We start from the raw sequence: 27,534 nt of genomic DNA on the forward strand, positions 1-27,534 counted from the left end.
GTTAATATGATTAAACAGTATTATTAGTCTTCTGAAAATAGTCTGTAACCTTCATTTAAAAAAAAATAATAATAAGGACTGTATCTGCATTGTTCTTGTAAAGGAATTTGCATCTTCAAAATTTCCTCTCAAAGTAATTAGCCACTGAGAGCTCAGGGACTCTAGAGGCAAACCCAGAAACTGCTCTGTGCTCTGTAGCGCTGTGAGGCTGATGCAATATGGGGCACGCAGGTGAATGTTCCTTTCTTTTCTTGAAAAAGGAAAGGGGATTTTTAATTTCTTGCTCTTCATCATGAAGGAAACTCGTAACTGTTCTCTACTGGGGCTAAAAGCACATCATAGATGTGGTTCAAAATCAATTTGTCATTCATTTCAAGCCTGCTTTGACACAGGATGGTATAGAAAGAAAAAATAAATTGTTCTAAATTTGCATTTGATATTTTATTCTTTCCTTATCATCTGTGTTTTTGCTGCTTTAATTGGTATTTCAACTGCAATGGCTTCTAAACATCCTAGGCAGATGCTGTCTTATAAGCCCAATTATTGTATTTCTGTCTTTTTTTTACTGTGCAAGAGGTGGACTAAAAACTGGCTGAGCTGCTGGGATTTACAGGGTGGTGGTCAGTGGCACAAGGTCCAGCTGGAAGCTAGTCACTCGTCATGTACCCCAGGGGCTGACTGTGGGGCCAGTGCTATTAAAGATCTTTAGTGACTCAGATGATGGGGAACAAAGCACTCTGGGGAATCTTCAGACAGCAGAGAGCTGGGAGGGCCAGTATTTAAACACAAGAAATGACTTATTTATTCTCTGGTTGGTCAAACTGCAGAAGAGGTTGCCCACAGACATTGTAGGGTCTCCATCTTTGGAGATACTCCAACCTTTACTGGCCATGGTCCTGGGTGACTGGCTTTAGGTGGCCCTGCTTTGAGCAGTTGAGTTTCATATCTCAGTATTTCTAAATATAAATGGATGATGATTTTTAAAATATGTGCCAAACTGTTGGTTTGTAGCTCCCCCATAAGTTTTTCACTCTAACTACAAATATTCAAATAGTTTAGGGAAAAAAACAGGCAACCCCCACCCCAAAACCAAGTTTGTGTGTGGAGAAATCAAATTATTTGATCCAGTTAAAGTCCAAACCTTTATCCAGGCAGTTAATTGAGCTATTACTGAAAGATTCTAAATTTGGAAAATTTAAAATAAAAATTTGCTGAGATTCCTCAAGTAGTGAACCATCTTAAGTTAATTCCATATTACAGTATTCCATATTCCATATAGCTACTGTCTTGTGAAGGTCACTGTAGCATCTGGTTTCTGTGTCTTCAAAAGTCTATCTTAAATTCATGTAAAGTTAGAACACACAGATGCTAGAAAGAATTTGTAATTCTTAGCAGTCATTCCTCGATATTTTTTTGCCACACTCATTCTTGAACGAATGTCATTTGGTTGAAGTTTTTGATTACTTCAATAAAAAAAGAAATTTTCATTCGCTGTGTAAACTGAGACACATAATTGAACAATGAGAATATTGCCACGCAGCAAACAGGTAATCAAAGGAAGATCCTCCCCTGCAGCCACCTGATCTGTTTAGTTTGGTTAACAGGAAATTTTAAAGATACTCTTTTTGCCATCTTAACCTCTTAGGTGGCCTCTCTCAGTAAGTGCTCTCTTGTGTAAATAAACAGACTTAAAGAAAACCTCAACCTCTGTGGTAAATACTTACCTGAAGTAGTGTGACCAGCATGGAGGGGAAACTTGTGGAGGTCCTGTGGAAACTCGACAGACCTTTGTTTTCTGAGTTGTGTTGAATTTCTCTATGCACTTGTTGCAAGTCGTTTAACTAAATAGTAGTCCTTCAATCAGTTGTCAGTGGCTTTGTGACAGGTTCGCCACACACCATTTTGCCACACAGCTGTTGGATTTTTATTTTAAATTTGATTATTGCTGCATATAATTTTCTAAACCTGTTGTCCTTTGGAAGAGTCTTAAGCCGCAATACAGAAAGGATGTTTCATGTTGGGTCTGAATCCGAGCTTCAGCTGTAGTTGCTTGACCAGCATTTTGTTAGCTGTCAGCATCCTTTGAGAACCTCCCCACAGCCAGTATGTAAACTTTTAGGCTTGTGAAGTAGCTGAATGTTTATGTTTCTACCAAGGAATTCCCTCCAACTCTTTCGGCACTTGCGTGTCCAGTGTGTGACTCTGGTGAAGAGAACCTTCCAGTGTGTGGATGAGGGAGCTTGTACAAATGCCTAAAGGCTTGTGTGTGACATGCTGTGTTCAAGACATTGATTATTTTTGAGGTGATAATTGCTTTTTGTTATTCTTTAAAGACATAACAAACATGCTAGTATTGTCTGTAGTGAAAACTTCAGTTCAATTGTTCCTCTTTTTTTTTCTCTTCACTTTCAGGATGGGGAATTATGTTGGAATTTCCTATTCACATATGTTTTCTTTGAATGATAGTTACTTCCAAAATCTGTTGTTTGCTAAATTATGGTTCAGAATGATGACAAAAAGAGAATTAATTTCAGGAGAGAGGCTAGAAAATAGCGTAAGATTTTAATTTATTTTTTTCCAGATAGTAGTATGAGGATTTTTAAGAGGCAAAAGAGTAGTATTATAGTTACTGGTTTATAAAATAATTTGCTTTATAAGTTTGATCTAGTCAAAGCAGCAAAGCTTGACTCTGAGTGTTTGATGTTACTGATCTTAAATATGTGTATAGGTACTTTGTGAATAGTTCATGCAGCAAAAGACATAGAATAGTCCCTGAAGTTTATTGTTTTATTGTGCTTTTTGAAATTAAGCACTTTTGTAGAGCATGTTATTTTGGAAAGCATCTCAGGTGCGCGAGCTTTTTAGGAGCTTTGGCCGATGAACAGGAATATCAATTATGCAAGGGGCAGGAAGGAATGGCTCTCAAACGGGAGAGTTAGTCCTCTTCATAAGATGGTGCAGTGAAATCAGAGAAGGATTTGTGTTTGATATTATTTTTGTCTGCTGTGTTATGTGCTGGAAGAAAAGTGCTTACCTTGCATATGGCTTGGTTGTGGCAGAAATGACGCTGGGAGACCAGTTCAGAATGCCGAGCACTTAATTTGAAGAAAGTCCTTGCTCTGTGAAAGCAATTAGGAGCTGTGGCTGCAGTAGGAGGCGTCTGGTCATGTAGACTTAGCAATTGTATTCATCTAATATATAACAGTTAATACATTGCAGCTCAGTGTGAACTAGAACCCCTTGATGTAGATAAGCCCTTAAGTATTTAAATACCCAGGTCCTTCTTACTGAAATGTCGGAGAGTCCAACTTGGCCTCCACATGGTGACTATTGTAAATGTTCCTCATAGAGCTGCATTACATTTCATCCTAATTAGCACTGCTGCTGTAGCCTTAGTAAAGACACATTGGATTAAAAAGAACCAGAGGCTGAGTGCCCACATCCTGTCCTACAGGAATTAAATAAATTTCAGTCTTATAGTATTCACAGACCTGATTTAATTTGGCCTCTTTCTCTAGACAATTGCAAAAGCACAGTAGTAGTAGGAAGCTCCTGCCTTTATTAATTATGTTTAACTCCAGAGTTGTGTCTGGTTTGAGTGCTATCAGGGTAGCATCTCTTAGTAGTCCCCAAATAAAGCAAACATGCTATTTTGGTACCAAAGAAATTAAAGGTTCATCAATAAATAGCAGTTACCAGCAACAAATTAAGATGAGAAACATTTTTATTGTGGACATAGGAATGAATGTTACCTATTGTGAAACAGATTTTTTAAATTGAAATCAGATATATAATTAAGTTATTATGCACAGAAAAGTTTAGAAACCTTAACATCTTTTGTCCATAAGCCAAATATTATAGTATGTTGATATCCATGCTGTGAATTCCCCATTACTGCTCTGCCAGTAATTTCAACCTGGCATCTAGACTAAATTGTCTCCCTAGGAGCCAAGAGGAAACATGGTTGATATGTGATCTCAGGCACGGGTCTTTCTTGAATGAATAAAAGCACTGTCACATTTTACGAAATTACATCTGCTGGTTATGTGCTGTGATCATCTCTGAATGAGGGAGAGGGCAGAGCTCATCTGAGTTACGGCTCAGACATATATTCCAGAGGAACTTGATGGGATTTTATACAGCCTTGTAGCTGCATTCCAGATATGTTTCAGCTGCATGACAGAAACTGAAAGCAAGGTAATGATTGTGCCTGCACAATAATTTTTAAAGTGTTAAGAAATATACACAACACACAAGTTGCCAGCCAGAGCTTGCTGAGTGGCCTAAGAGCGTGTTATTCTGTGAATGGAGATGAACAAGTTTGACAAGTGGCTGCCATGCAGTGCTGAAAATGCAGTTCTCATCTTCTCTCTCTGAGCAATGATGAGAAGGAAGCTTGTTCCCCTGGAGCCCGCAGGTGATTGGATCCAGCACCCCAATACACATCTGTGGTGCCAGATGTTGGCAGTGTGTGCTGAGCCTGTCCCATAGTGCATCAGCCAGTCTTGTAAATCCCTTCAAGGTCCCTGTCATGGCTTTAAGTAGGCTCATTTAATGGTTGGACTCAGTGATCTTAGAGGTCTTTTACAACCTTAAGGATCTGTGATCCTTAAGGATCTAAGCTGTGACACAGCTTAGACACTGTGTCAGTCTGATGCCCTTTGCTTTGTAGCAGTCATGAATCTGCAGTGACCTGGGGGGAGCTGGTGCTCTTTGCTGCTGGAGGGCTGCAGAGCCACTCCAGCCCAAGGCCCACCAGGTGGCTGGCTTTGTCACACATGTGGGGATCTGAAGCTGTGTCCCCTAGGCGCCATGTGGGGTGTTACCCAAGGAGCCACGGGACTGGTGGACTTTTGGAGGTCCTGCAGCACTGTTTCCCCTCATCCACAGTTGTTACAGGCCAGTAAGAGAAAACCATGAATACTCAGTTACTCACTTTCTGAGGCAAATGGGTATCCAAGTCCTATGCTGTTATTCAAATTCTGCAAAGAATAGAAAACAAAACACTTGTTTGGAGCAAAGGTCTCTTAACATGTGGAAACTGCAATGGTGGTGAATTTTAAGATCTTTTTCTAAAATGGACAAAATCTTCCTCTGTGCTTCTCTCTGATTGCTGAAATATCTGTTGCCACCTCAGCCTGAGCTCTGTAACCATGTGGTGGTTGTTTTTTCTTTTTTCTACTCTATTCTTCATTTCTTTAAAGAGCTGATTCTTGTGATTTATTGGGTACAAACTACAAAGCTAAGTACTTTTCAGGATGTAAGTTGTAGTGGCTATGAGAAGGAATGAGACTATAATTCTCCTCCATTTTATTTTAGTTAAGCATTTTCAGAGGGGAGGGGAGGATGTATTCTTTCCATTAGACGTCTCCTTTCTTAATCACCATTCCCTAATTAATTCCCTGGTTAAATATAAAGCAAGCATTAGCTTTGAATAATGTTTTCCTGTATGATTAAGTAAAGGAGAATTTCTTTCTTTTGTATGATGACTCATTGCTGGGGGATCTGGAGGGAGCCTCAGGGTGGATATTTGAGACTTTGGTCCCAGGTGCTCTCATACCTTTGAGCTGTGTCTGCTGTCAGTCCAGAGGTGGGAGGCAAAGGTGATACCACATATCAGCTGAACACGAAGAAAATTGCCTCTCTTGTGAAACGACAGCTTTGTTTTTTCCTGGTGGAAAACTGACTCTGGCTCACAGAAATGCAAATCTTGAGACAACACATACAGCTAGCAGAAATGTAAATTATTGTTCTTGCTGGCACAGTGTCTGTAATATTTCTTGTTGCATGATGTATATTCTTTGGTGTCCAAGCTGCCCCAAAGATGTACTCTTTCTTTTCATCAGCGTCTTCCAGTTCCTACCCCTGCACCAGTTTGCAAACCTTTGGCTTGTAACAGTACAGCTGTGTTGGATCACACCATGAACCACATGTCTGAAAGAACTGAGGTTAAGAACTGAATCAAAAAAGGAGATTATAGTGAATGAGGGCATGGCAAAGCGGCATAACAGGGTCTAAGCTGGCCAAGCTTGTTTTACTGATGAAGAAACATTATCTAACTCTACCCACATGATATGACTTTTTTTTTCTACTGTAGTAGCTTATGGCATTAATTTTTAGCTCATAGCATTAAATTTTAGCTCAAAAGACAGTTTTAAGAATAATTCTGTGTTCAAATGTTGCTTGGAGCTCAAGATGAGAAAAAGAATGCAGCTTTATTAATGTGGCAGCAAAGAACACATATGAAATATTTGAGGCATACATTCACATACATGAGCATGCCTGTGATTTGACTGCTGTAACAGTGAATGCTACAACATATAATCTCTGGGTGTTGAAAAACAGGCATTTAAAAACACTCTTGGTTTTGATAAAAAGTATGGTAAGCAGAAATCCTGCTGATTTTTTTTTGTTTCATTTGTTTTACAGGCCTTTCCCTGTATTTCAACCGGAATTTATGGTAAGACAGACCTTCAATGTCACTTATTCTTACTCGTTTTTCCCTATTATTGGTATTTCAAACAGTGATATTTTGTATCAGATGTCTCATCAGTCATTTTGTCTCACCAATATATTTATACTGTGTTAAAAAACAGAGGCCCAAAGCCTTCAGCTGTGACTGGATGCTGGTGTGCTGGTAAGTGGGATATACCCTTAGCATAACCCTTAGAGCTTGTGGGTGAAGACTTGCAACTGTGATTACACTTCTGCAGTAACTCTTAAACATGCTGCTGTGGCTTCAACAGGAAAAAACAGGGGTCTGGCAAAGTTTTCCACCCAGAAGGAAAGCAAGAAAGATGCCACAACGTTCGAGACTGGCAGGAAAAAAAAAATAATAGCCAAGCCAACATGCTCAAGTAACAGGAAATTATCTTAGTTCCCTTGAGTTTTGCTTCCACAATTTTAGTTTATTAATTTACATGCAAATTAACATGGCCTGAAGGAACTGGAAGGAAAGGGTTATTGTAAGTCTCTTGCTTTGTTGTAATCATAAGGTAATCCATCACTGATAGTCAACTTGCTTTTAGTTGGCCAAAAGAAGTGAGCATGATATTTGAAGGCAGAAGAAAACAAACAGTTCAATATTTAGCAAAATATTGAGAAATTTGAGAAAACATGCAATTTACAAAGGGAATTTTTTTTCATTAAACAATAACCTACGTTGAGTTTTCTTCCATTTAGGTTCAATAAATGCATAGAAATGATTGTACGTTTGATTACTTATACAATTTCAAGTTTTTAAATTAAGGATGTTTTAGAGAAACACATGGTTGCTCCATCCCCGTAACTGTTGAAGGTCAGCTTGGATGGGAGTCTGAGCAGCTTGGTCTAGTGGAAGGTGTTCGAAGCAGGGTTGGAAACAGATGATCTTTAAAGTCCCTTCCAACCCAAACTATTCAATGATTTTATGCTAAACAGCAATAAATTAAAAAAAAAAACATCATGTAACAATGTAGTATGACATAAGTCATAACATACAGTAATTGTTAGATAATTTGAGCTTTGACTAATTAGGTAATTCAGATTCAAGAGGGGAGAAAGGAAGGCAGGAATATTAGGCTTGTTCCTTCTTTTTCAAGGACCTCATTTAAAATTATTTTATGATTGTAAATATGAAATAGGCTTTAGAAGGTAAAATCTAATTCAATGTGGGTGCTTTATTCCCTTTTACTTGAACTGCATTTGCATTGTTGCAGAATATGATGCAGAGCACTAGAATTGGCTGAATATAAATCTGGTTTCAGAGAAAGCTCTGCCTCAGTTCTCAGTTTTGGTCCTCCTTTTGAACTTGGAGGCAAGGTTTGCATTTTAGGCCTTGACTCATTGGCTTAAATCTTGATCTTTTACATAGATACATTTTTGTTACTATTTTACAAAATCAAGCAAGTCGTGCTATAAATATATGGAAATTACTAGTAAGTGGGATGTACAAATAATAATAGTTCACTTTTTTTTTAGAATTGGCCTAGTTAATAGAAAAGTCTCAGCAGGTGAGAAATATGGTCCCCCAAAGCCAGCAGAGAAAGTTGGAAAGGATTTCTGATAGGAATCTTGAGTTTAGGTGAGGTTTATGATGCTTTTCTCGAAGGTAGCTGTGGCATTACTGAAACATTTTACACTGTGACAGATGCTTTTTCTGTAATTGTTTGCTGTTTTCACTGTTGGAAATAAAATGCATTTGTGCTAAAATGCTCTGTTTTTCTTAGGCTGCTTTTGTGGCTTTTTTGGGGGGGAATACAACCTCTAATCAATGGTACTGTTTGCATTTTAATAAATACTTTCTATTCCTCGCTTAAAAAAATATTTTCCTTCTTTACAGACTTTCAGATGTACTGCCTGAGAGTAATAATTAAGCAGGCAGCCCTGCATCTGGCTTCAGGTGTCAGTATTTTCAAGAATATTTGATAGCTGTTGCATTGCTAAAATTATGCTGTGGGTGGTGACATGTTTGCAATGTAAAATACACACAAACCCCACAAAACTATGCTTTCATCTTTTTGGTTTTGTTGGGGTTTTCCCTTTATTTATGCATATTCCTTTAGATAAAGGCAGTGTGTAGATGAAAAAGTGGATCAGCCTCATTCCTGGTGGCCAAGCTGATTAGGATATCCTTGTGCTGTGCACATAACACTGGACTGTCCCAGTAGAGTGTTATAGAAGGAACACACTTGTTGTTTTCTCATCTTGGATCCATGCAAGCAAATGCTTTCCCTTCAGAAACTCCTGGCTGAGGACTCAATTTCTCCTACAAATTGAAGCAGAGAAATTTGCAAGAGATCAACTGAGTATATCCAGTTTTAGAATCTGGATTGAGTTCTTCTCCAGACTCATGTAGATGTACAGATTGCTCACCTTCACTCTTGTCATTAGGACAGTGTTCACACTTCTCTGGGGAGCAGTCCATTCTTGTTTTCATCATTGCAGAGCACGCCTTTACTCCCATAAAAAGGAAGCTGGGAAGAAACAAGCAAGCAAGGCTCTTTCCGAGGTCTTGGCAAAGGGCAGATTCCTTTCTGTGGGCAGGGTGTTGGATAGAGGAAAAGTCTACCTTTCTTCCACACTTTCCTGATGCTCCATCTCCACCCATCACGCAGTGGATGTTTCAGCTTGAACAAGTTACAGCCTTGGGAAGGCCATTTGACTGCTGCACTGTGCCAGCAGTTAAAACTTGAATTTTCATATACTCCAGTTTAAAGAGTGCTGGCAACAAATCCGCTCACAAAGGATCTTTGATTTAGAAGTTTGATAGATTCAAATGAGGGATTTTATCTTTGAAAAATGACATAGAAAGCAACCAATGCTAAATGTTTGTAAGGACTACACAACACAGGAGAGTCTGCCCACAGGCACTCTGGGAAAAAAAAATTCCCTAAGAGATCCCCAATCACTAATATATTTTACTAAGAGATCCCTATCACCTTTAATAAGCTTATGAGCTGCTAATCAGTCTAAGAAAGCAAAGGCTGTGAAGGTTTATATCCCTGTGGATGCCTGGGTTACTCTCTTCGGTTGCAATAAATGCTTTCGTTTATACCAAGAGCATGAAGTTTCCTAAATAAAGCTGTTTTGCGAGGAGGTCTGAGGGATTTACATCACTCCCATGGTATTAGGGGGTATTGGAGTATCAAGCTACACATCCTCAGCAGCTGTTAAGTAACACACAAACATAAGCCTAAGTGCCATCTTAACATTGTCTTCTTATTTTTTCTTTTTTTTTTTAAGCCAGACCAGTTAGATTTTTAGGAATTTTCTTACATTTTGTCTCTTTTTCCTTTTTAAAGCGATTTTACTATCTGTTTGGAAAAAAATCTGTAGACAAATCTATAGTTCAGAGGGTACAAAGTGCTATTTTAGGCTGTAGTGTGTCAGATTTTCATGTTTGTGCTGGTTTGGGCAAGTTTGGAAATATCCCCTGATAGAAGGCAGGTTACAACCACCCTCACCCCACCAGGTTCGGGGAAAAAATAAATTTTCTTCGAAGGAAAGTGAAAAAGATAAAAACTATTTATTTAACAAATGCACCGGAAGAGGATAATAATGCTAAATAATAAAATCTCTTGCTGTGGAGAGAAACCTGGGAAGATTTCAGAGTCCTTCCGTAGGTAGCCTCTCTCCTCCTCCTCAGAGCTGGGGTGGGGTGGGCCCTCCTCCAGGGCCTCCACCTTGGTGGAAAAAGTCCCGATGTGTTCTGATGTTGAAACAGTCCAAAAAAGAAGGGAATAAACGAAGTCCCAGGAAAACAGAAGTTCAACTCTCCCTCTCCCTCCGGAGAAAAAAAAAGCCAAAATCTGGCTGGAAAGCAAGTAGGGTGCTTCCTCCTGCTCTTCTCTCGCGCTGCAGCAGAATGCAGAGCTGACTCTATCTCTGTGTGTCCTTGAAACACTGCTTTGAAAGTTCTGCTCAGTTTTTTTTTTTCTCCCCCCTCTAAGGCTCAGTTTAAAGGCACAGAAATGCACAAAATTAATTTCTGGCATAGAGCAGCGATATGGGATACACATCATAAAGTCACCCCAAGACAATGTTATAGCAGTGGATCACCATTTACATGTCCAGTTTCCCCATAATTGCTGTCTTACTATGTCTGAGGTACCTTCGGAAGGGGGGATTGGGGGGAAAATGCCACTTTATTTGGTAGATTTTCTGAAAGAGTTATTGCGTCTTTAAGAACCTCTCTACAAATTGTGGTATTTGCAGCCTGCAAAGTGAACAAGGATGTTGGATATGGTGCTACAAAGCTTCCAAGCCACAAAACTAAAACAGGGCTCTGCAAATGGATGTAAGGAGACAGGAACTTTCCTGTTTGTCACAAATATGTTGAGAGATAATTGTAGGATAGGCTGCATATGGAAGGTATTCAAGATGTTATGGTCTATGCACACCTATGTGTTCCCTCCATACTGTTAGTTTACAGTAATATAGGGTTTGGCTTCATTCCGAGATACTTATGTTGGCAAAATAAACTGCTCTCTGGAAACAGAAACTAGTATTTAAATGTTATTTTAAACTTAAGATAGGGGGGAAAAAAGAAGAAAGTAAGTGGGGGAAGAAAGATGAAACTGAATTCTCCAACTGGTGTGTATTTCTAGCTCTACATCAATATAGCTGTATGTTGTACCTTAGCTTGATTTCATGAAAATTATGTCCTCTACTCTTTCTGAGAAGAAAGATAGTGGCAGCTCTTAGTTTTGTTATGAATTTGTACTTGCATTTCTTTTAAAAACACAGAGAGAAAAAGACCAAATGCCATGGAAGTGCAGAATGTCTGTGGTGATTTAGGTGGTGGAAATGCAGTTTCACCACATTTTAAACATCATTATTACATTGAAGTCTTGCTGCTTGTAGAATCAGGCCACTGAGGCTTAGCTGTAGCTTCTGGCCTGGTCATGAGGAGAACATTGAACGGTTTTATTTGTTACGTGTTGTGAAAGGGGAGTCTTAAAAGAAAAAAAAAAATAGAGTAAACTAGGCTGTGTGTATAGGAAATAGAAGCATATAATCCGTTCTCAAGGGTGGATGCATGGAGGGAGCACAGATCCTCTGGTCTGCTTTAGATTTGGAGGAGGAGGTCCTTTGGTTGTGTGCCAGCTGGTGTCACCACTGTCCTGACCCCCAGTGTATCCTGCTCAGGGTCCAAAGAGTGATTCATCCTGCCACAGAGGGCTGGGAGCATATCCATCAGCTCTTCTCTATGAGGTGATCCAAGGTAGATTATAACAAGGGATTAACCGGCAGGTGTTCTACTAAAGGATTATAAAAGCCCTCTGAAAATCTGAGTCAGAAGACTAAACCAAATGTTTTCAAAGGCAGCATAAATTCCTGACACAGGGTTAAAGGTTGAGGCCGTCTATTTCTGTCTTTCTCATCTGTTTCTTCTCATTTTCCTGTTGGCATTTCATTTCTGGGATAGATGTTCCTTTAATGAGCAATTCTAATAAGGGTTGCACTGTCATCTTTCCAAGGAAGGAGTTAGCTGTAAATTTTTCAGAGCCACTATACACAAATGTGTAATAAGTAACTATGAAGTAGTTTTGTATTTATCTCCAGTCTGGTGCTTTGAGTTCCTGTCACCATTAAAAAGGCCTGAGGCTTATGTGATCATCAGGATTTGGATATTGTGATGTCAGTTGAGATTATCCCAGAAAATGAATATTATCATATAAATTCTTTGTGATAAAAATTCCCAATCCAGTAGGTCACATAAGGAAAGTTCCTATTAATAAGATTTTCATAACTAAGGTAATTTTTTAACTTGATCAGTAACTCCTCATCCCTCAATGCAGACCACATCAACTTTTTTGACACTGTGTGGTTTTAAAAGACCTTTTTTGTAACTCACTGGGAGTTAATTGCATTTTGTTATTTGCTCCATAATTGGCATAATGTAATGTGTTAGAGAAAATGAAGATATATGAGAATTCATTCTTTGATGCTTCTTTTGGGACTGATCACTGGTTAAATAGATTATTATTAAAATTAATAATGGTAACAGCTATGAAATTGCTATTATAATATTCACGTAATCCTAGAAATCTAATTACTACTTGTATGAAAATTTGTTACATGCATTATTTAACAGTGTTCTTATTTCAGACAGTGAGGTGTCCATGATACTAATTGGTGTCTTCCCATAATTTAAATACTAAAAAAATTATTACAGGGAAGTGTAAATCAATGAGCTCTCAGCAGTCTAAAATTAACATTCATATGATGTATTTAGCAAGAAGAAGCTCTAACTTGACTCCAGACAAGAGACTTAATAATCTCTCTTTTTCAGTGGAAATTGGCTTTTTATGGATAATGTAGTTTGACTATCTAGAATTTTATCTATTCTGAAGGTCTTGCTGACTGGTCCAGTTTGCAGCATTTCCCCTGAACACTAGAGGACAAATCCTGTCCTTCATTCAAATGGCATTTACTGACTGTCCTTAAAAATTTCCCTTTGAAAACTTAGACTGTTGATCACTGAATAGTCAGTTGCCTCGTGGCCTCTCTTTTAGTCTTTTCTATGTTCTCTTTAGGAAGAAATAAAAGTCTATGTAGTTACTTTTTCCTTTTAAAATTATATCTATATATATTTATATTTCATTCATATTTATATTAGATATGTATTATTATATTAATTGCTCCCTTCAATCTTGCAGCTGCCCACCCTCTTTAACCTCACTGTCTGGGTTCTACTCCGCAAGAAACAATTGTGCGCTCTCTTGCTCTTATTTCATAGTGTTTTCCATCTTGAAGCTCCTAGCATGGAGTTCCTTTTGCAATGAGCTCTATAGGTATCTCCAGACTGCTGAGGAAAAGCCAGGAACATCTCCAAAGGCATCAAAGACATGTTGAGCTTTGGGCACTTTTCCCCTTTTTCCTTTCACTTTTTGTATTTTTTTTTTTTAATTGGGTAACTATCCTTTAAAGCATAAATAAGTTGGAAAAGTTCTCTGGTATTCAGAAAGCATAATGCAGAAATCATAAACAGGGCTTCAGCTGGTCAGATATATTATTTGCTTTCATATTTATCTTTTTCTATTCAAAGAATTAGGAATGTCTTAATTACCATGAGGAAAGTTAAAACTCTATTTTGTTGTATACCAACAGAATCACTTATTCTCTTTTCTAAATTTTCCTGGCTGATGTCAACAAGATAATCTGATGTGTTTGTTCTGTGGCTTTACACTCCAGAAAAGCTTAAGCTCTTTGAAGCTAATTTATTAAGAAATGAATTGAAGTAAGAAAATAAAGCTATACGGACCTCATCCTAGAGACATTACATTAAGATGATACATGAAGTATAAAATATTTCTTGGTAAAAGGCCCAGTTATTGCTATCCTAATTTTTTCTTTGATGTAATCTTGCCCCTTGCCCCAGGAGAGAGTATGTGTCTAAAACTTAACTTGGAGCCCAATCCATTAGTGAATTCTACCATGTTGTTGTGGGTGTCTTTTAACCATATTCATGATTAGATGTAGTGTGAAAACATAGTCATTATAAGAATATCTTTTTCATGCCTTCCCACATCTTAGCACTTGGCAGATTTCATTTACCTGTGCACTCTGGCATAACTAGTCTTGTATGTAATCCTAGTTATACCACACACGTCCTGTATACTTTAGCAGCTAGAAAAGCTCGCCAAGGGCAAGATTTCTATTCCTAGATGATCACCCACAATCATTTTAATACCATGCAATTGTTTTATCTGGAGTTTACAAAAATAAACAGAAGGAAGCTGCCATGAAGCCTGATGAACATGATGCACTTAGTCCCATGATTTAATTTTAGGTAGTCCTGTGAGGAGCAGAGTCTGACTCAATAATCCTCATGGTTCCCTTTCAGCCTGAGGTATCCTGTGACTCTGTGTGTATTCAGTTGACTCCCACTCAGAGCTTAAAACTCATTCTGTGAGGACAGAATAGTAGTACAAGCCTTTATCTATGTGTCCTTGTAGAGCTTTTAAAAGCCCTGACACACTAAAGTTGAGTAGGAATAATATTTGTGGCGTCATGTACATCAGATAGTTTTACCAAAAAGGTGTCAACCTTTGGTATCTTTTTGAACTTCTGCAACTGCATTAGATAGTAAATGCCTCAGGAAAACAGCTTCTCTTTCTCATTATTACCTTATTTTTTAGTGTGGAGGGATAGTTCTGTCTTGTTCTGGCCACAAAATATTGTGGTTCTGGGCCTTATTTGTCCTACTTTTTATTCTCGATAGCAGACTTTGCCTCTTATTGTTTATTTATGCAATATCTATTGTAATGGTCCTAGTCAGTGTTGGAGACCCTTAATACCACTCCAGTACAAACACTGAAAGTCGCCATATACATAAATTTACACTACCAAGGTCATCTCTCATTCTTAACTTTGGTCACTTCAAGAAGTTCAGAAGAAATGTGTGTGATAATATGGAGGCTTTTAGGTGGCTTGTGAAAGGTAAAAATGTGTTGCTGTTAGGGCAAATATCTTTCTCCTGAAATGAAAGAAAAGATCGACAGAATAGGCTTGCTATCATCAAAGTACCTGAAAGTCAAGCTAAAGGTGTCTCTGGCTCTGAGGGTCATTCACTGTATTGTCCTTTGTCCTGCGTCTTTGTTAAATAGGAATGCTGCCATATATCACTGGAAAGGGCAACTGCCACTGAGGCAGAATAGCAGAGCTGGATGATTCTGTGTAGTGAATGACTAATCCTGTTTCTAAGCCAAAATCCTGTTTATAAGATGTATTCTGCAGCTCTGCACACCGCAGACTGTGTTGGCAGCTGGGTTAATGGAAGGCCACCTTGGGCCTGGAAGAGGCTGAGTTATTCCTTTTTGTCTTGGGAATGCATTTAGAGCTGTTGTGTGTCGCACATGTTCGCAAAATGTTAACCTGTCTTTTGTCTCAAGGTGTGATGCACCAGAAAATAGTATAAAATACTGTGAATTACAACAATGGAAGGAAGCATCTATTACAATGGTCTGATTTTTTTTTTTTTCCAGAAGAAAGGATTTTTTTTTTAACTGGTAATTTCTGAGGTAATAAAAAGTTAGATTTGTACATATACTTTGAATTTGTGCAACTCAAGTAACTTGCTGGTGGTTGTATCAGTGAATAAAACAAATTGCATGCATGCGTTGCCAGGACTGAAGTGTTATTTCTCAAATTCCATATTTATAATTGTTAATAAAATATCAGGTTGTTATGGAATTGTTTCCTGTTTGACTAATCTATCAGAATCTGATTATTCAATTTAAGCTAGTTGCCTGTATCAATGAAATATTACACAGCCTGTAAGAACACATGAGGCTTATTGCAGAGAAAATGCAGCAAGAGTCAGAATTTACCTTTCTGTGAGTACTGTTGGGGAAGAAGTTCGAATCCTTTCCAGAGCTTCTGTGCAGAGTAGAATCATTGCTAGGTTTGTTTACTTGGCAGTAATTGTATACATACTAAATTCCCCATCAGGTTTATTCAGGGTGAGGCATGCAGAAACAAATGTGCACCTTCTTGTTGAAGAGTGTTAAGTCAGAAATTTGGTGCATATTAACAAAGTAACTATGAAAACAAATGTGGACAGGCTCTTTGTGTACCTGCCAGGCAGACAGGATAGAAGTCAGTCATTTACACTGAAGAGCTGGTTTGGGCAGGGGGAAGTCACCTTCTGCTTTAAAATACACTTTAAGTCAGGCTTCTGCTCAATAGAGCTACATTTGGTTTATTTCTGAGCTGTCACTACTGCAGAAAAGGACCAGTTCAAGGGGTGTTCTGTGAGAAGATAACTGTAATTAGCAATCCATTTCTTCATTTCCATGCTATAGCCAGCCTTGATGAATTAATCACAATCAAATACAGGCTGCGGGAAGGGGGGTGACCCACGTAGCACAGAAGAAAAATGAGGCCCTGTACTGGCATGACAGACTAATCCTTCAATTCTCCCATTTGACTGAATGAGGGGACTTGTTGGTGTGCTTGTCACCAGCACCGCCCATAAACAAACTGTTCGCTCTCAGTCAGAGGGTTTGGTGGGTGTGATAGAGGTTACTGAGAGCATCCCAACACCTCATCCATCACTGAGGTGGGACAGGGAGCTCCTGGATTAGTTCTGAGGAGGAAAAGTCACAGTGGCTTACAAGATCCTGGTTTAAAGAGAGAACAACCTAAATTGTGTTTGTGGAGTGATTTTGTGTCTGATCCCATGGGAACCAAAATGACTCCTTGGTTTGGCTGGATGTGTTATGGCTACTGAAAAAGATAGCAAAAATTTGAGGTTGAAGTTTAGATTATATTAGGGTGCCTTCCAACACAAGCCATTCTATGATTCTGTTGTTTTTGCCGGCAAGTCTGAGCATCTGTAGCTTCAGATAGACTCTGATTTTGTTCCAGGGGACAGGAGGTAAGCTGGTTCCAGGTGGAAAGGAAAGCAGTAGCAGCCTAAAGAAAATTATTTACTCTGACAGTTATGTAGAGAACTTGGGAACTTTCGGTAGATGTTTGCTTATTTTCTTCTTTCTTCTTATCTAGTTTTTGGAATTGCGCGGCAGCTGTGTGGCTTCTAGGGTTATATTAGGAATATGGGACTCTTTTAACTGGCCTACTCATAGTAATGTTCTTTACTTAATAATGTTCTTTATTCTATCTATGGCTATGGTTTTAGGTTTTCATCTGGTAACTGAAATGGAAGCAGCTGACTTCATGCTAGAGCACATTGGTTTCAGAGAAGCTACGGTGATTTGCACCAGCTGTGAAATATTCCATTGCACTGAGAGAAATAAATGTGGTTTTTTGTAATTGACCCTATTCACTTTGAATAACTGCATTGAGCTCGGCAGAGGAGAAATCTTGTCCAAAGTATGGTACCTTTTTAAAAATATTTGATTTGGGCAGGGAAGACTTTATCTTACTTTTTCTTGAAAGAGTATCTAGCCCCTTGAAAAGGACATTACTTTAAAGTCTGATTTATAAATGATTTGTGTACCTCTTTTATTCCTTTCAGTATATTACTTATATGTAAGAGAATGAAAGTACTTGCTTTCCTATATGTTACTAGATGATAATCTGTATGTATTCTTTTCCAATTTAGTTTTGGACAATGCAGCATATCATTTTTTTTCCCTTCTCTCTGTGATGTTTGAAAGAACCCTTTTACAGAAATACTGTGTAGTACTATTTAAAGGGTAATAACTTATTGTGTGTGATGCTGTGGCAGTGGAAGACTTTTTGCCCCCTTCTGTTTGGTTTCTCTCTGGAATACGAACACTAAACCTTCATTTTCAGGGAGTATCCCATATAGAAAATATAATCATTCATCACACATTGTGACTTGTTTCTGTTACAAACCAAATTTTGGGTTGCTTAGTCCAATTTAGTAGCACTTCCAGGTCACTCACTGAGGAAGGTGCTATTCAATGTGAATAATTGTGCCACTTCTGCATGGGGAAGACCTGGTTCAAAAACCCCTGAGCTAAATAAGAGCCAATATAAATGTCAGCACATTGTTCTAGCTACCACCCAGTACAGTATTTTCTGTATCCATTTTCTTGTTTCTTAGTTCTGACGAAGAAAAACATATTTCTAAATTACAAAAGATGCCATGTGAAGTGTTTGGCGTTTTGATGAGAAAAATACAGAATAGGAATATGTAGAACTTAAAATTAAGAAAAACAAGTGCATCCTCAGGATGAGAGTAAATCGACTGTTCAAGCGGTGACCAGTGTGAGGTGCATAGTTTCAGCTTTATGTACCAGCTCATTATCCAGTGTTGGAAAAATGGAGTATCCGTTTTATGCAGAATGCTTTTCACCGTAAATTGCCCAGTGTAGGCTGTGAGCTGCAGACAGTGCAATCATAATAGCTTCCACACCGATGCAGTTTTATGGATTCAGAACATTAATCATTCTCTTATGCCCTTAATTACCATTAGGTAGTTACACTCGTGTCTGTAATAGGTGCTAAACATTCTGCCACTGATAGGTTTTTAACCATTATTTTTGTTGTAGCAGTAAACATGCTATAGCTGACTGTTAGGAGGCCAGAACATATTTTTTAGCCTAGTGCCATTAGGAACATGTCCAATGACATTTTGAGCTGTATTTGCTGGTTGGTTGTAGGCTTCTGGGTTTGGTTTGGTTTTCAGGGTGTTTTTTTTCCTGTCTTTAGGAATGAGAGTAGAGAACAATTCTGTTGCTAAGCTGGCACTGCTTAACTAAGAGATGATGGTTCCTTCCCTTTTGGCCTAGTTTACAAAGTGAGAAAGGAAGGAAAAGCTGATACATTTTTCACAGTACTAAAAACAATATAGAAGAAACAAGTGATGTTATTTACATGCTGGCCATGCCAGTCAGTGCTCTAGAAATCTTCTGTTGTATTTTGCTACCAACATTATGAGTTACAATTTACTAGTTTTCACTGAAGTAGTGAACTACTGATATATAGTAGGCCCTTCCCAAAAAAAGATATAAGATTCAAATCTCCCTTCTAATCAGAGCTGCTAGCCATGATTCAGGTAATGAGAATGCATATTGGCAATGCTTCTGTGTTATTCATAATGAGGATTTCATGTTATGGAACCTTATACCCATCTCTCAATTGTGTAGCTTGGTGTAGTTGACACCATTTTATTGGCTATAGGTAATCAGAAGCAGTGACTGTAGTTACCCTCATTGGGTACCCTCTTGGGTGGCCAAGAGTGTGCACAAGTGATACGGGATATGTAACTACTCTGCCCTTGTATTTCTTTAATAATGCCAGCATGTTCAAAATTGTCTTACTAAGGGCAGTCAGTGATGTTTTGGCTGTGGAATGTGAGGCATTTGATAGTAAAGAATTAGCTTCCAAATACTTTCTTAACTTGTTTCATGTTTTCAAGATTCTCTTTCCTAGTCGTTGACCTTCTTCTGTGTTTCCCATGTTGATTACATGGCATTTATGCTGACCTTAACTAAGCTGAGCATTTTCTGAAAAGGAATAAATAGAAACATTTCTCCATCAGCACTAATGCCAATAAAACATAGGTTTGAAGTTCATAAACATATATTAAGTTTAAATTACATATGATTTCAAGAAATTATCTGCTTTTAAAAAATTGCATTTGATAACAAATTGCGTTTGCTAACCAAGACCAATTTTCACAAATTATTGAAGTTCCGTGGTATCAAAGCTAGGAAGAGGTCACCTTGATATTTGTACTGAATGCATTTCAGCCTTGGCTCCATGTTTTATCATTCTTGATGTCTTAAATTTTCCCTTACCTCCGCAGTTTTTTTTAATCTACTTGTTTTTATTATTTGTTTTTATGTCTTACTGTCAACATATTTCATTGATTTTCTACTTACTAAACAAAATGGTTCTGCCTGAATTTCATGTGTAGCCTTAATTTTGTAACTTTTAATGTATGATCCATGCTACTTAGGTTACTCTGTATTTATTGCTTATTTTTGTCACTGCCTACTAAATACATTAATGTCTGTGGATCTCTAAATTGTAAGGCTCCTCTCTTCCTCAAAAATGTCAAGACTGATGATGAAGCTCTCTTTCTCTTCCTTCACAACAAATCTAAATATCCACAGGGTAAATACTAGAAGATAATCGTGGGCTTCAATCCAGTCCTGGATTATCTGTCTATAATGTTCAGCACTTAAGACAGTGTCATCACATTAGCACACGTTAGATGCAGTTATTTAAAAGACACTTTGTTTTATCAAAAACCGCCAAACCCACCACCATCAAACTCCTAGACAACCCTATCTAAGCACTCTTTGGCTACTCCAGTTCCACCTGCTGTGAGGATGCTCAGCCCACAGCTGCCCCAAGACTCATGGTCTCCTCAGGTCTCTCAGTCCGCCTCCTAGCCAAACCATTTCAATTCCAAAAAGCATTGCTCGGTGAAAAACCACCTAGACTGAAGATGTTGAATCCAGTCTAACCCACTGATTTGGCCCAAAGCAAAGGATGTCCACACAAATGTTGCATCTAGCAGGTCTGAGCATGGAGTAACTCCTGGGGGACAAGGATGTGGCAGTAGCACCTTCATTTGTTAAAACTGGATTTAGAAGGTAATGTTTTTCCATGCTTTGAACTTGCTTTGTTCAAACTGATTTGTGGGCTTTTTTATTTGTCTACTGGATTTTCAAAAGTACTTCAATCCTTTAGAAGCATCAAGTCTTTTTGGTGTGTTTCTGGTGGTATTATCCCATGCAGCACATGAGAAAGATGTGGAATTTGATGGGAAGTCATAAGAAACAAGACTGACGTTAAAATTTTAGCACAAGGAATGTCCCAGAAGCTCACACATTCATTGTTTTCTCCCTTGGCTCTGTTATTGCACACTAGCTCTTTCAAATGTGTTCTAAGCAGTTTTTAAACTGTTTGCAAAAGTTTGTCTGACTGCTAACATTTTTTTCCTCCTTCCTGCTCTTTCAAGCTGTTTAGAGGATTTTTTTCCAAATTCCTGCTGGAGAGGGGATGTCTTAATTTGACTTCAGTTCCCTTCTTTTGGTGTTTGCATGAACTCAGATAACCTGCAGCAATTAGTCTTCTGGTTTCTTCAAATTAATTTGTTTCATACAGGTTTAATTGTAATCTCCTATTTTCTAAGGAATACAAATCCTTCTTCTTTAACCTTTCTGAATTTTAGAGGTCCTTCTTTCATTTGGATGCCCACCACTTTATTCCTGTGTTCCTAGAATACTTTTAAGTTAAATACTGGGTGCTGGTTATATGGTGGTTTCAACATAGATTGATTAGTATGTGCTAGTATAATTTATTTACTTATTCTTAAATGGTTTATATAGCAAGTGCACCTTTCCTTTCTGTAATATTTTTAAATAATAATCTTCAGACTTTCAGCGGCATAACACCACAGACTTTGAGTATGTTCTTCTTTTTCTGTCTCCTGGTAGTTACTGTAAGTTCAGCAGGTTTTATTTGTATCAGCACCAACCTGCATGAGATTATTTTGCAAAGTTCATATATAGATATGTATAATTCACATAAACATAGGTATTGATCTCATTGGGTTTGACTCATCAGAACTGTGAGTTTTCCTGCTTTGTTTTGGGAGTCCTTTCTTTAGCAATTAATCTATAAAACACAACCATGATTTTGTAGAATGATGATCTCTTAGTTTTGTAAATCTAACTGGAAATGTCTAACTAGCATTGGTGTATGTGTCCCCAAGTACCTTATGTTGATCTCACCAGCACAAGTACTCTCATGCCTTAATTTTCCATTCCCTTCCTTTTTTATGGTTTTTCTGCATGTGATTGTGGCTTTTTTTTTTTTGCAGGCTTTCAAGTTGTGTGTTTTGGTGAAAAAAAAAGTAGAATAGGTAGAATATTTTATGGAAAAGGAATCTGTGGTTGGAATCTGTATGGTGGCTTGATGTTTGCTGCCAGATGCCCCACCTGGCCACTTGCTTACTTTTACTCCTCCTCCGCAGGACAGGGACAAAAACAAGATGAAAAAATTTGTGCGCCAAGATGAAGACAGGGAGGTGACTTGCCAAGTACCATAATGGGCAAAACATTCCTGACTTGGGGAAAATTAATTTAATGTGTTGTCACTTAAAATAGATTTACCTAGTGAGAGGCAAAGGTCTCCCCTGAACCCCATCTTTCCCACGCTCAACATCACCCCCTCACTCCCAGATCTTCTCCCACCTCCTGCAAGGGGAGCTTGCAGAGCTGTTTCTCACTTTTTTTTACCCCTCACTCCCAGGTACTGTTTTGCCCTTTGCCTATCATACGTTGATACATACATACAACTTTCCCTCCTTTGTGCAGTTTTGGGAGTTTTTTTTACTGATTTCTGTTCCCAGAGATGTGAGGAAGACTGAGCTGTGGAGGCTGGTGTCTGCATATCAATAATTCACTGAAATAATCCCAACCCAACTCAATATTGCAGTGGTATTTTTCACAATCTGGAGATGTGCAGCTGTCATGATAAAGTGAACTATATTGAGTGTAATTGTACATATAGCAAGGATGTTTTGATAAATTTAATTGAAATCACATTGGCTAAAGCTGTTCCCTAAGGCTTACATTATTTTTGATTATGTAACAAACTCTATTGAATTGACACAATTTCTTTTTATGTACCCCCAATTAAAAATCTTCTCTTTTCCCTCATTTGCCTCATTGCTTAACAATCAATGAGGTTTCTCTATGCAATGCATTTAATGCTTTTCCATATCCCATCTGCTAATCTTCCTGGGATGTCATGTTTCCGAGAGGATTAGTTGTGTTTAACTGTGGCATGGACCTGCCTTGAAAGGGTGGTTTTCCCCAGGCGTAGTGTGGGTCATCTCATGCCAACCATACACATAGCCTAAATTTAATAAAACGCTGGAACGAACAACCTCTTTACTGCCACATGGCCCCATTTACAAGGAAATTGAGGTGGGAGGTCAATTTTCACTTTAAGACTAGGTTTGGAGGTGCCTGGGTTTTAAAGTGGAGGTCTCTAAATCTCAGTTGTCTGACAGGTGGTAAGAAATTTACATTTAAATTGTCCAGATCAACTTCTTATTTGTACTGCATTGTTGGACAAAAGAGATTTCTTAGTCTTTCAAATCTTTTGCTGCTTCATCTGACCAATCATAGCATCAGTTCCTTCGCTTCAAATCTGGACACTTCTTCGGACTACAGTAATTGTCATTTGCTCTGTCATTGCTTTTTCCCCTGTTTCAGTTTGAATATTGTTCAAAATTATTTGAAAAACGTGTGTTTGGGCTTTTGGTTTCCCTCTGAAGAGTGGCATCTTACAAAATTAAATCATTTTACTTTAAGGCTGGATTTACTGCTGTTGGTCTAACCAGAAATGTTGACGTTTGTTAAACCTTTCTGAACTCTAGGAAATCCCATTGCTTACTAAAGGAGAACATGGTTGCTCATCTAATGATTTAAAAATAAATTTTAAAAACCCCAACAATACACTGACACTTACTAGAATGCATGTTGAATATGCTATTTAAAACAAGTGTCAATAAGACCTAAAGTTCATATCAAGACTAAATTGGATTTGCATTTCTGGAATTGGAAGTGCCTTAAGTGGCTATTTAATTTTCTTTTTGATTGAAGAATGCAAGGCTCAATAAATGCATGATTTTGAGTGAAATGCAAATTAGAGATTGGAGAAATTGTATTTTTAACAAATACTTGTTTTACAGTTAATGCTGTGATCTTTTGAAACGCTGAAGAATCTGATGAGATCTGGGTTATTTTGTTGATCAACTACCAGTATGGGGCTTAAAAAGCAACTGCTCCTTGGGGAGATTGTTAGTCAAAAGTGCGATGGTGAGGGTGTTCCAAGAGATAAGGATATTTTTATATTTTACCCATTAATGGTTTTTTTATACCCTTTAGCATTTGAGGTTTTGCAAAGAGCAGCGTAAGTGTGTAATGCATTCTTGTAACCAGTTTTGTAACCTAAGGCAGGTTTGCTGAAATTAGAGTTTTAAATTTCAATTTTTCCTTACTTTTGCTTTAGTCCAGTTTTTCCCTTTTTTGCAATCCTTAAAAATCTTTCTAATAACATTTCATCTGTTGTGTATACTGCTGTAATCTCAGAACATGCAAAAAGTTTTTTTGGTGCAGCATTGGGAGGAAGGTTGAAGAGGTGCTGGTAGCTTCCATGTAGTTTTTCTTGACAAAGTTGTTGCTGCGATACATCCTGAAATGATGATAAATAGAGTAGATTGGCTGGTTGCTGATACATACAGGAGCATAAAATCAAATAAGGCACATTGTGACCCTTGCAGGACAAAGAGAAGGATATATGGTGCTGACCTCTTGCCAGGCAAATGACTACTACAGAAATTAAGCAGCATCTGGGCAAGGGGAAAAAATGCTTCCTCTTAAAAAATTGCTTCAGAAAATTGTTGAGGTAGTGCAATGATGCTTCAAGTCCAACAACCTGCACAAGCACTTGTTTAAGCAGCGTACATGTAGTGTGTGTTCAGGTAGCATAAAGTCCCTTTCTGTACAGCGAAGAACAAGCCATTAAGCATCAAATTTAGAGTGCACACCCTCTCTGTTCCTCCCAAGTGCGCTGGCATTTTTGAACTCCAGATTGGATGGAAATATTTTAGTTTTGAGCTGTTGTAGATTTCCTGAATACAATAGCTGCTGGTGTGACCCTTCAGTATGGTTTATTGCTGCCTGAGGCAAGAATGGAAAAAAATCCACAATGTGAATAATAAAGACAAACCAAGAATCAATAATGTATTTGTTAAAAAGACTGAACTAAGTAGATTAAATGTTCCAGACACAGTATCTTGCTTTTTCACCCAACCTGCCCTGTAACTTTCTTCTGATATATCCTTTGGGAAAAAAGATAATAGAACATCTTTATTTCCTATTTTTTTTCCTTTCACGAGGAGTAAGTATATATTGTTTCAGCTGATTATGTGCTCTTAGGAAATCTTTGATTTCACTTGGACAGGAGATACGAACAGTACTTCAGTAGAAATAATGTCAGATAGTTTTGTTTGTTCTTTGTTTGTTCCTGTGCATGGATGGCCTTCCCCAAATACTCTTGGTTTTAGATAACCGAGGTAGGTCTTTGGGTTGCATCTGTTAGAGCAATTGAACATGGTGGAAGTGATTTAAAGGCTAGAGCTGGGCTGGCAACACTGTCTGTGTTCTTTATGCAACTTTGTATTTTTTTCACTATTGCTTATGTATGTTTGATTCCTCTGAAGTTTCTCAGACTTTCTATGCTGCCATCTCCCTTCATTTTGCCGTGGTGGCTCATGTCCATTTCATACATGTGTTTCCCCAAGTTCTTGTAACTCCTGTCACAGTGTGCTGCCTATTTGAGTCAAAGTACTGAGAGCTCCAGCAAAGCCAGCAGCCCTGATATTGTCTCTCACATTCAGCCCTTTCCCCCCAAATCCTACTCCCTGTCTTGCAGCGAAAGGTTGCATGCTCCCTCCCTCTTGTCCTCTTCCTCCACCTCAATCTGCTGCTCTTCTGTGCATTCTCCTGGTTCCCACTGTGGGCACAAAGATCCTGTCAGCAAGAAGAGTGAGCCTCTCATGGCAATTCCTACCTCTTCTCCCCCTGCCCAGCCTGTAGTGGCAGATGTATTAGTAGACATCAGAGACTCAATAAGGAGTGGCACATCAAGAATATCTCTGCTTCAGATGAGCCTTCAGTTAGAGCCTGCAATCAATAGCAAAATGCCATGAGGAACAGGGCTTGGCAAGGTATAGAATCATTACTTTACTCCCACTGCAAAACAGATCATCCCTTGGTGCTTAGAGAGAGTGTGTGTCAAGGAGGGCCTGGGATAGTGTCAGTGCAGGCTGAGGTTACCACTGCCCCGGACCACACTTTTCAAGAGAAAGTAACAGTTTCAAGTGGAATTCAGAGTGTGTGGGTGCGTGGGGGTTGGTTTGGTTGGGTTTTATCTCCTGTGGCATTAGCAAGACAGTTTGGGAAGGTAGGATTGATTCCTTACACTTCGCTTCACTTGAGAACAACAAGGCATTTTTATTTAAATCAGTGGGTAGAATAAATATTTAACCTTGTTGGAATTGTAGCTACACTGAAGCCAATATCCCATTGCTGTGCAATTCAGTGTATGATGGGAGATTTCACAGCTGACTAGTGCTTTACACTTTGTTTCAAATTACTTTGGCTGTATTATGTTGCCACCCTAAAACCCGACTTGCTTGCTATATATGGCTAAATAGAAGATTAAATACTCTGTATTAGGAAGCTCATGTACACTTCAAAATGTCTTTCAATTAACATTTCTTTGTACAATGCTTGTTTCTGGAATAGCAATTCTGGATATGGTGTAAAGTGTGTTTAAAGGAGAATGATGTGCTTGAGCTCAGGAACAGCTGCATACATGTGTTTAAACAGCTCTGTAATTTACACAGACATTGCATATACACTCTCATAGGTAGATTTTATAATTGCAAAACTGCCTGCGTGAGTATATCTTCCACTTGCATTTGCATTGTGTGTGCTTTCTCTTACCATGGGAGTATGCTAATGGCCAGAGCAGTGAGATCTTTTTTCTTTCACTGTTGCGCTGGTGTCTTTCTGATCTTTTCCCTACTATGCTCAGCTTGAAGCCTTAATGTTCTGCTTGGGCATTAGAAATTCCCTGACAGACAGAAGAGCTCCAGCACACAGCACAGTAAAAACAGCACAGCTACAAAGCAGTTTTGCTTCCCAGAGTCTCCAAGTATGCCTTTCTATGGTTTTTTTACAAGACTGCTAGAGAATCCATTTCTCCATGATGTGATCCCCCTGCAAGCATAGTCCTTTACAAATGATGGAAAAATGAAACCAAAACCTTGACTTCTAATAAAAAAAGTGTACTGACTACTGCAGAAAAGTGAAATTCTTACACTCATGCAGCTCTCCTTCAGAATGGCATTATGATACTTCCTGCAGCAAGGTTCTCATAGGGGAACTGTGTTCCTCCTCAGTAGTCCAAGTGTAAATGCATTTTCACTAAAACTTCTTCCCCTCTCCAATGCTAGTTAATATCAAACAACTCAGTAAACTTGAAATCTAGTTTTTCTTCAGTGGAGTCTTTAGGCTTATTGGTGCAAGCCTATGCTCCCATGACCTGCATAATTACAGTGTATATCTCTGTTCAGCTGACACTTTTAACACAATTATATGGCAGGTATTTTTCCAATGGTATCAACATGGCAGAGTGTGAAGTGAAGCATGGTGTGACACTGTGTGTTTCAGAGAAAACAGCAGTGATATTGTTTGTCTTGCATCTTAGCCACCTTTTGGCAACTGACTTCTTTCAGCCACAGCCTTAAGCTGAGCCCAGGCATACAATAGAAAAGCACCTGAGTTGTAGATGGTGCAGGTGAGTTGTGCTGATGAGACGAGAGGCCCCTGTCAGACAGCAGACACTGGGCACGTTTTCTGACAAGCCAAGGCTGAGCAAGCCCTGTTACCAGAGAGTCCATGTATCTTAACCTGCAACTTGTCTTGACTTCACTGGCTTGCTTGAATTTCATCATGTTCCCTGTTGCCAACATTGACCCTGACTGACTTAACCAAGGATCCCTGTGCTACCCAATGCACT

At 38.5% G+C, this 27,534-nt stretch overlaps 1 protein-coding gene across 6 annotated transcripts in view; it reads left to right on the forward strand.

The window, feature by feature from the left end:
* Positions 1–27,534, forward strand: part of MACROD2 (mono-ADP ribosylhydrolase 2) — an 893,899-nt gene that overhangs the window by 589,339 nt on the left and 277,026 nt on the right. For all 6 annotated transcript variants that reach the window (XM_039569266.1, XM_039569265.1, XM_039569264.1 and 3 more), the window contains one exon: positions 6,430–6,460. In XM_039569266.1, coding sequence (XP_039425200.1) covers positions 6,430–6,460 — 31 coding nt within the window. The remainder of the gene's footprint in view (positions 1–6,429; positions 6,461–27,534) is intronic.

Source organism: Corvus cornix, chromosome 3 (assembly GCF_000738735.6).
Source record: "Corvus cornix cornix isolate S_Up_H32 chromosome 3, ASM73873v5, whole genome shotgun sequence".
Lineage (NCBI taxonomy): Eukaryota > Metazoa > Chordata > Aves > Passeriformes > Corvidae > Corvus > Corvus cornix.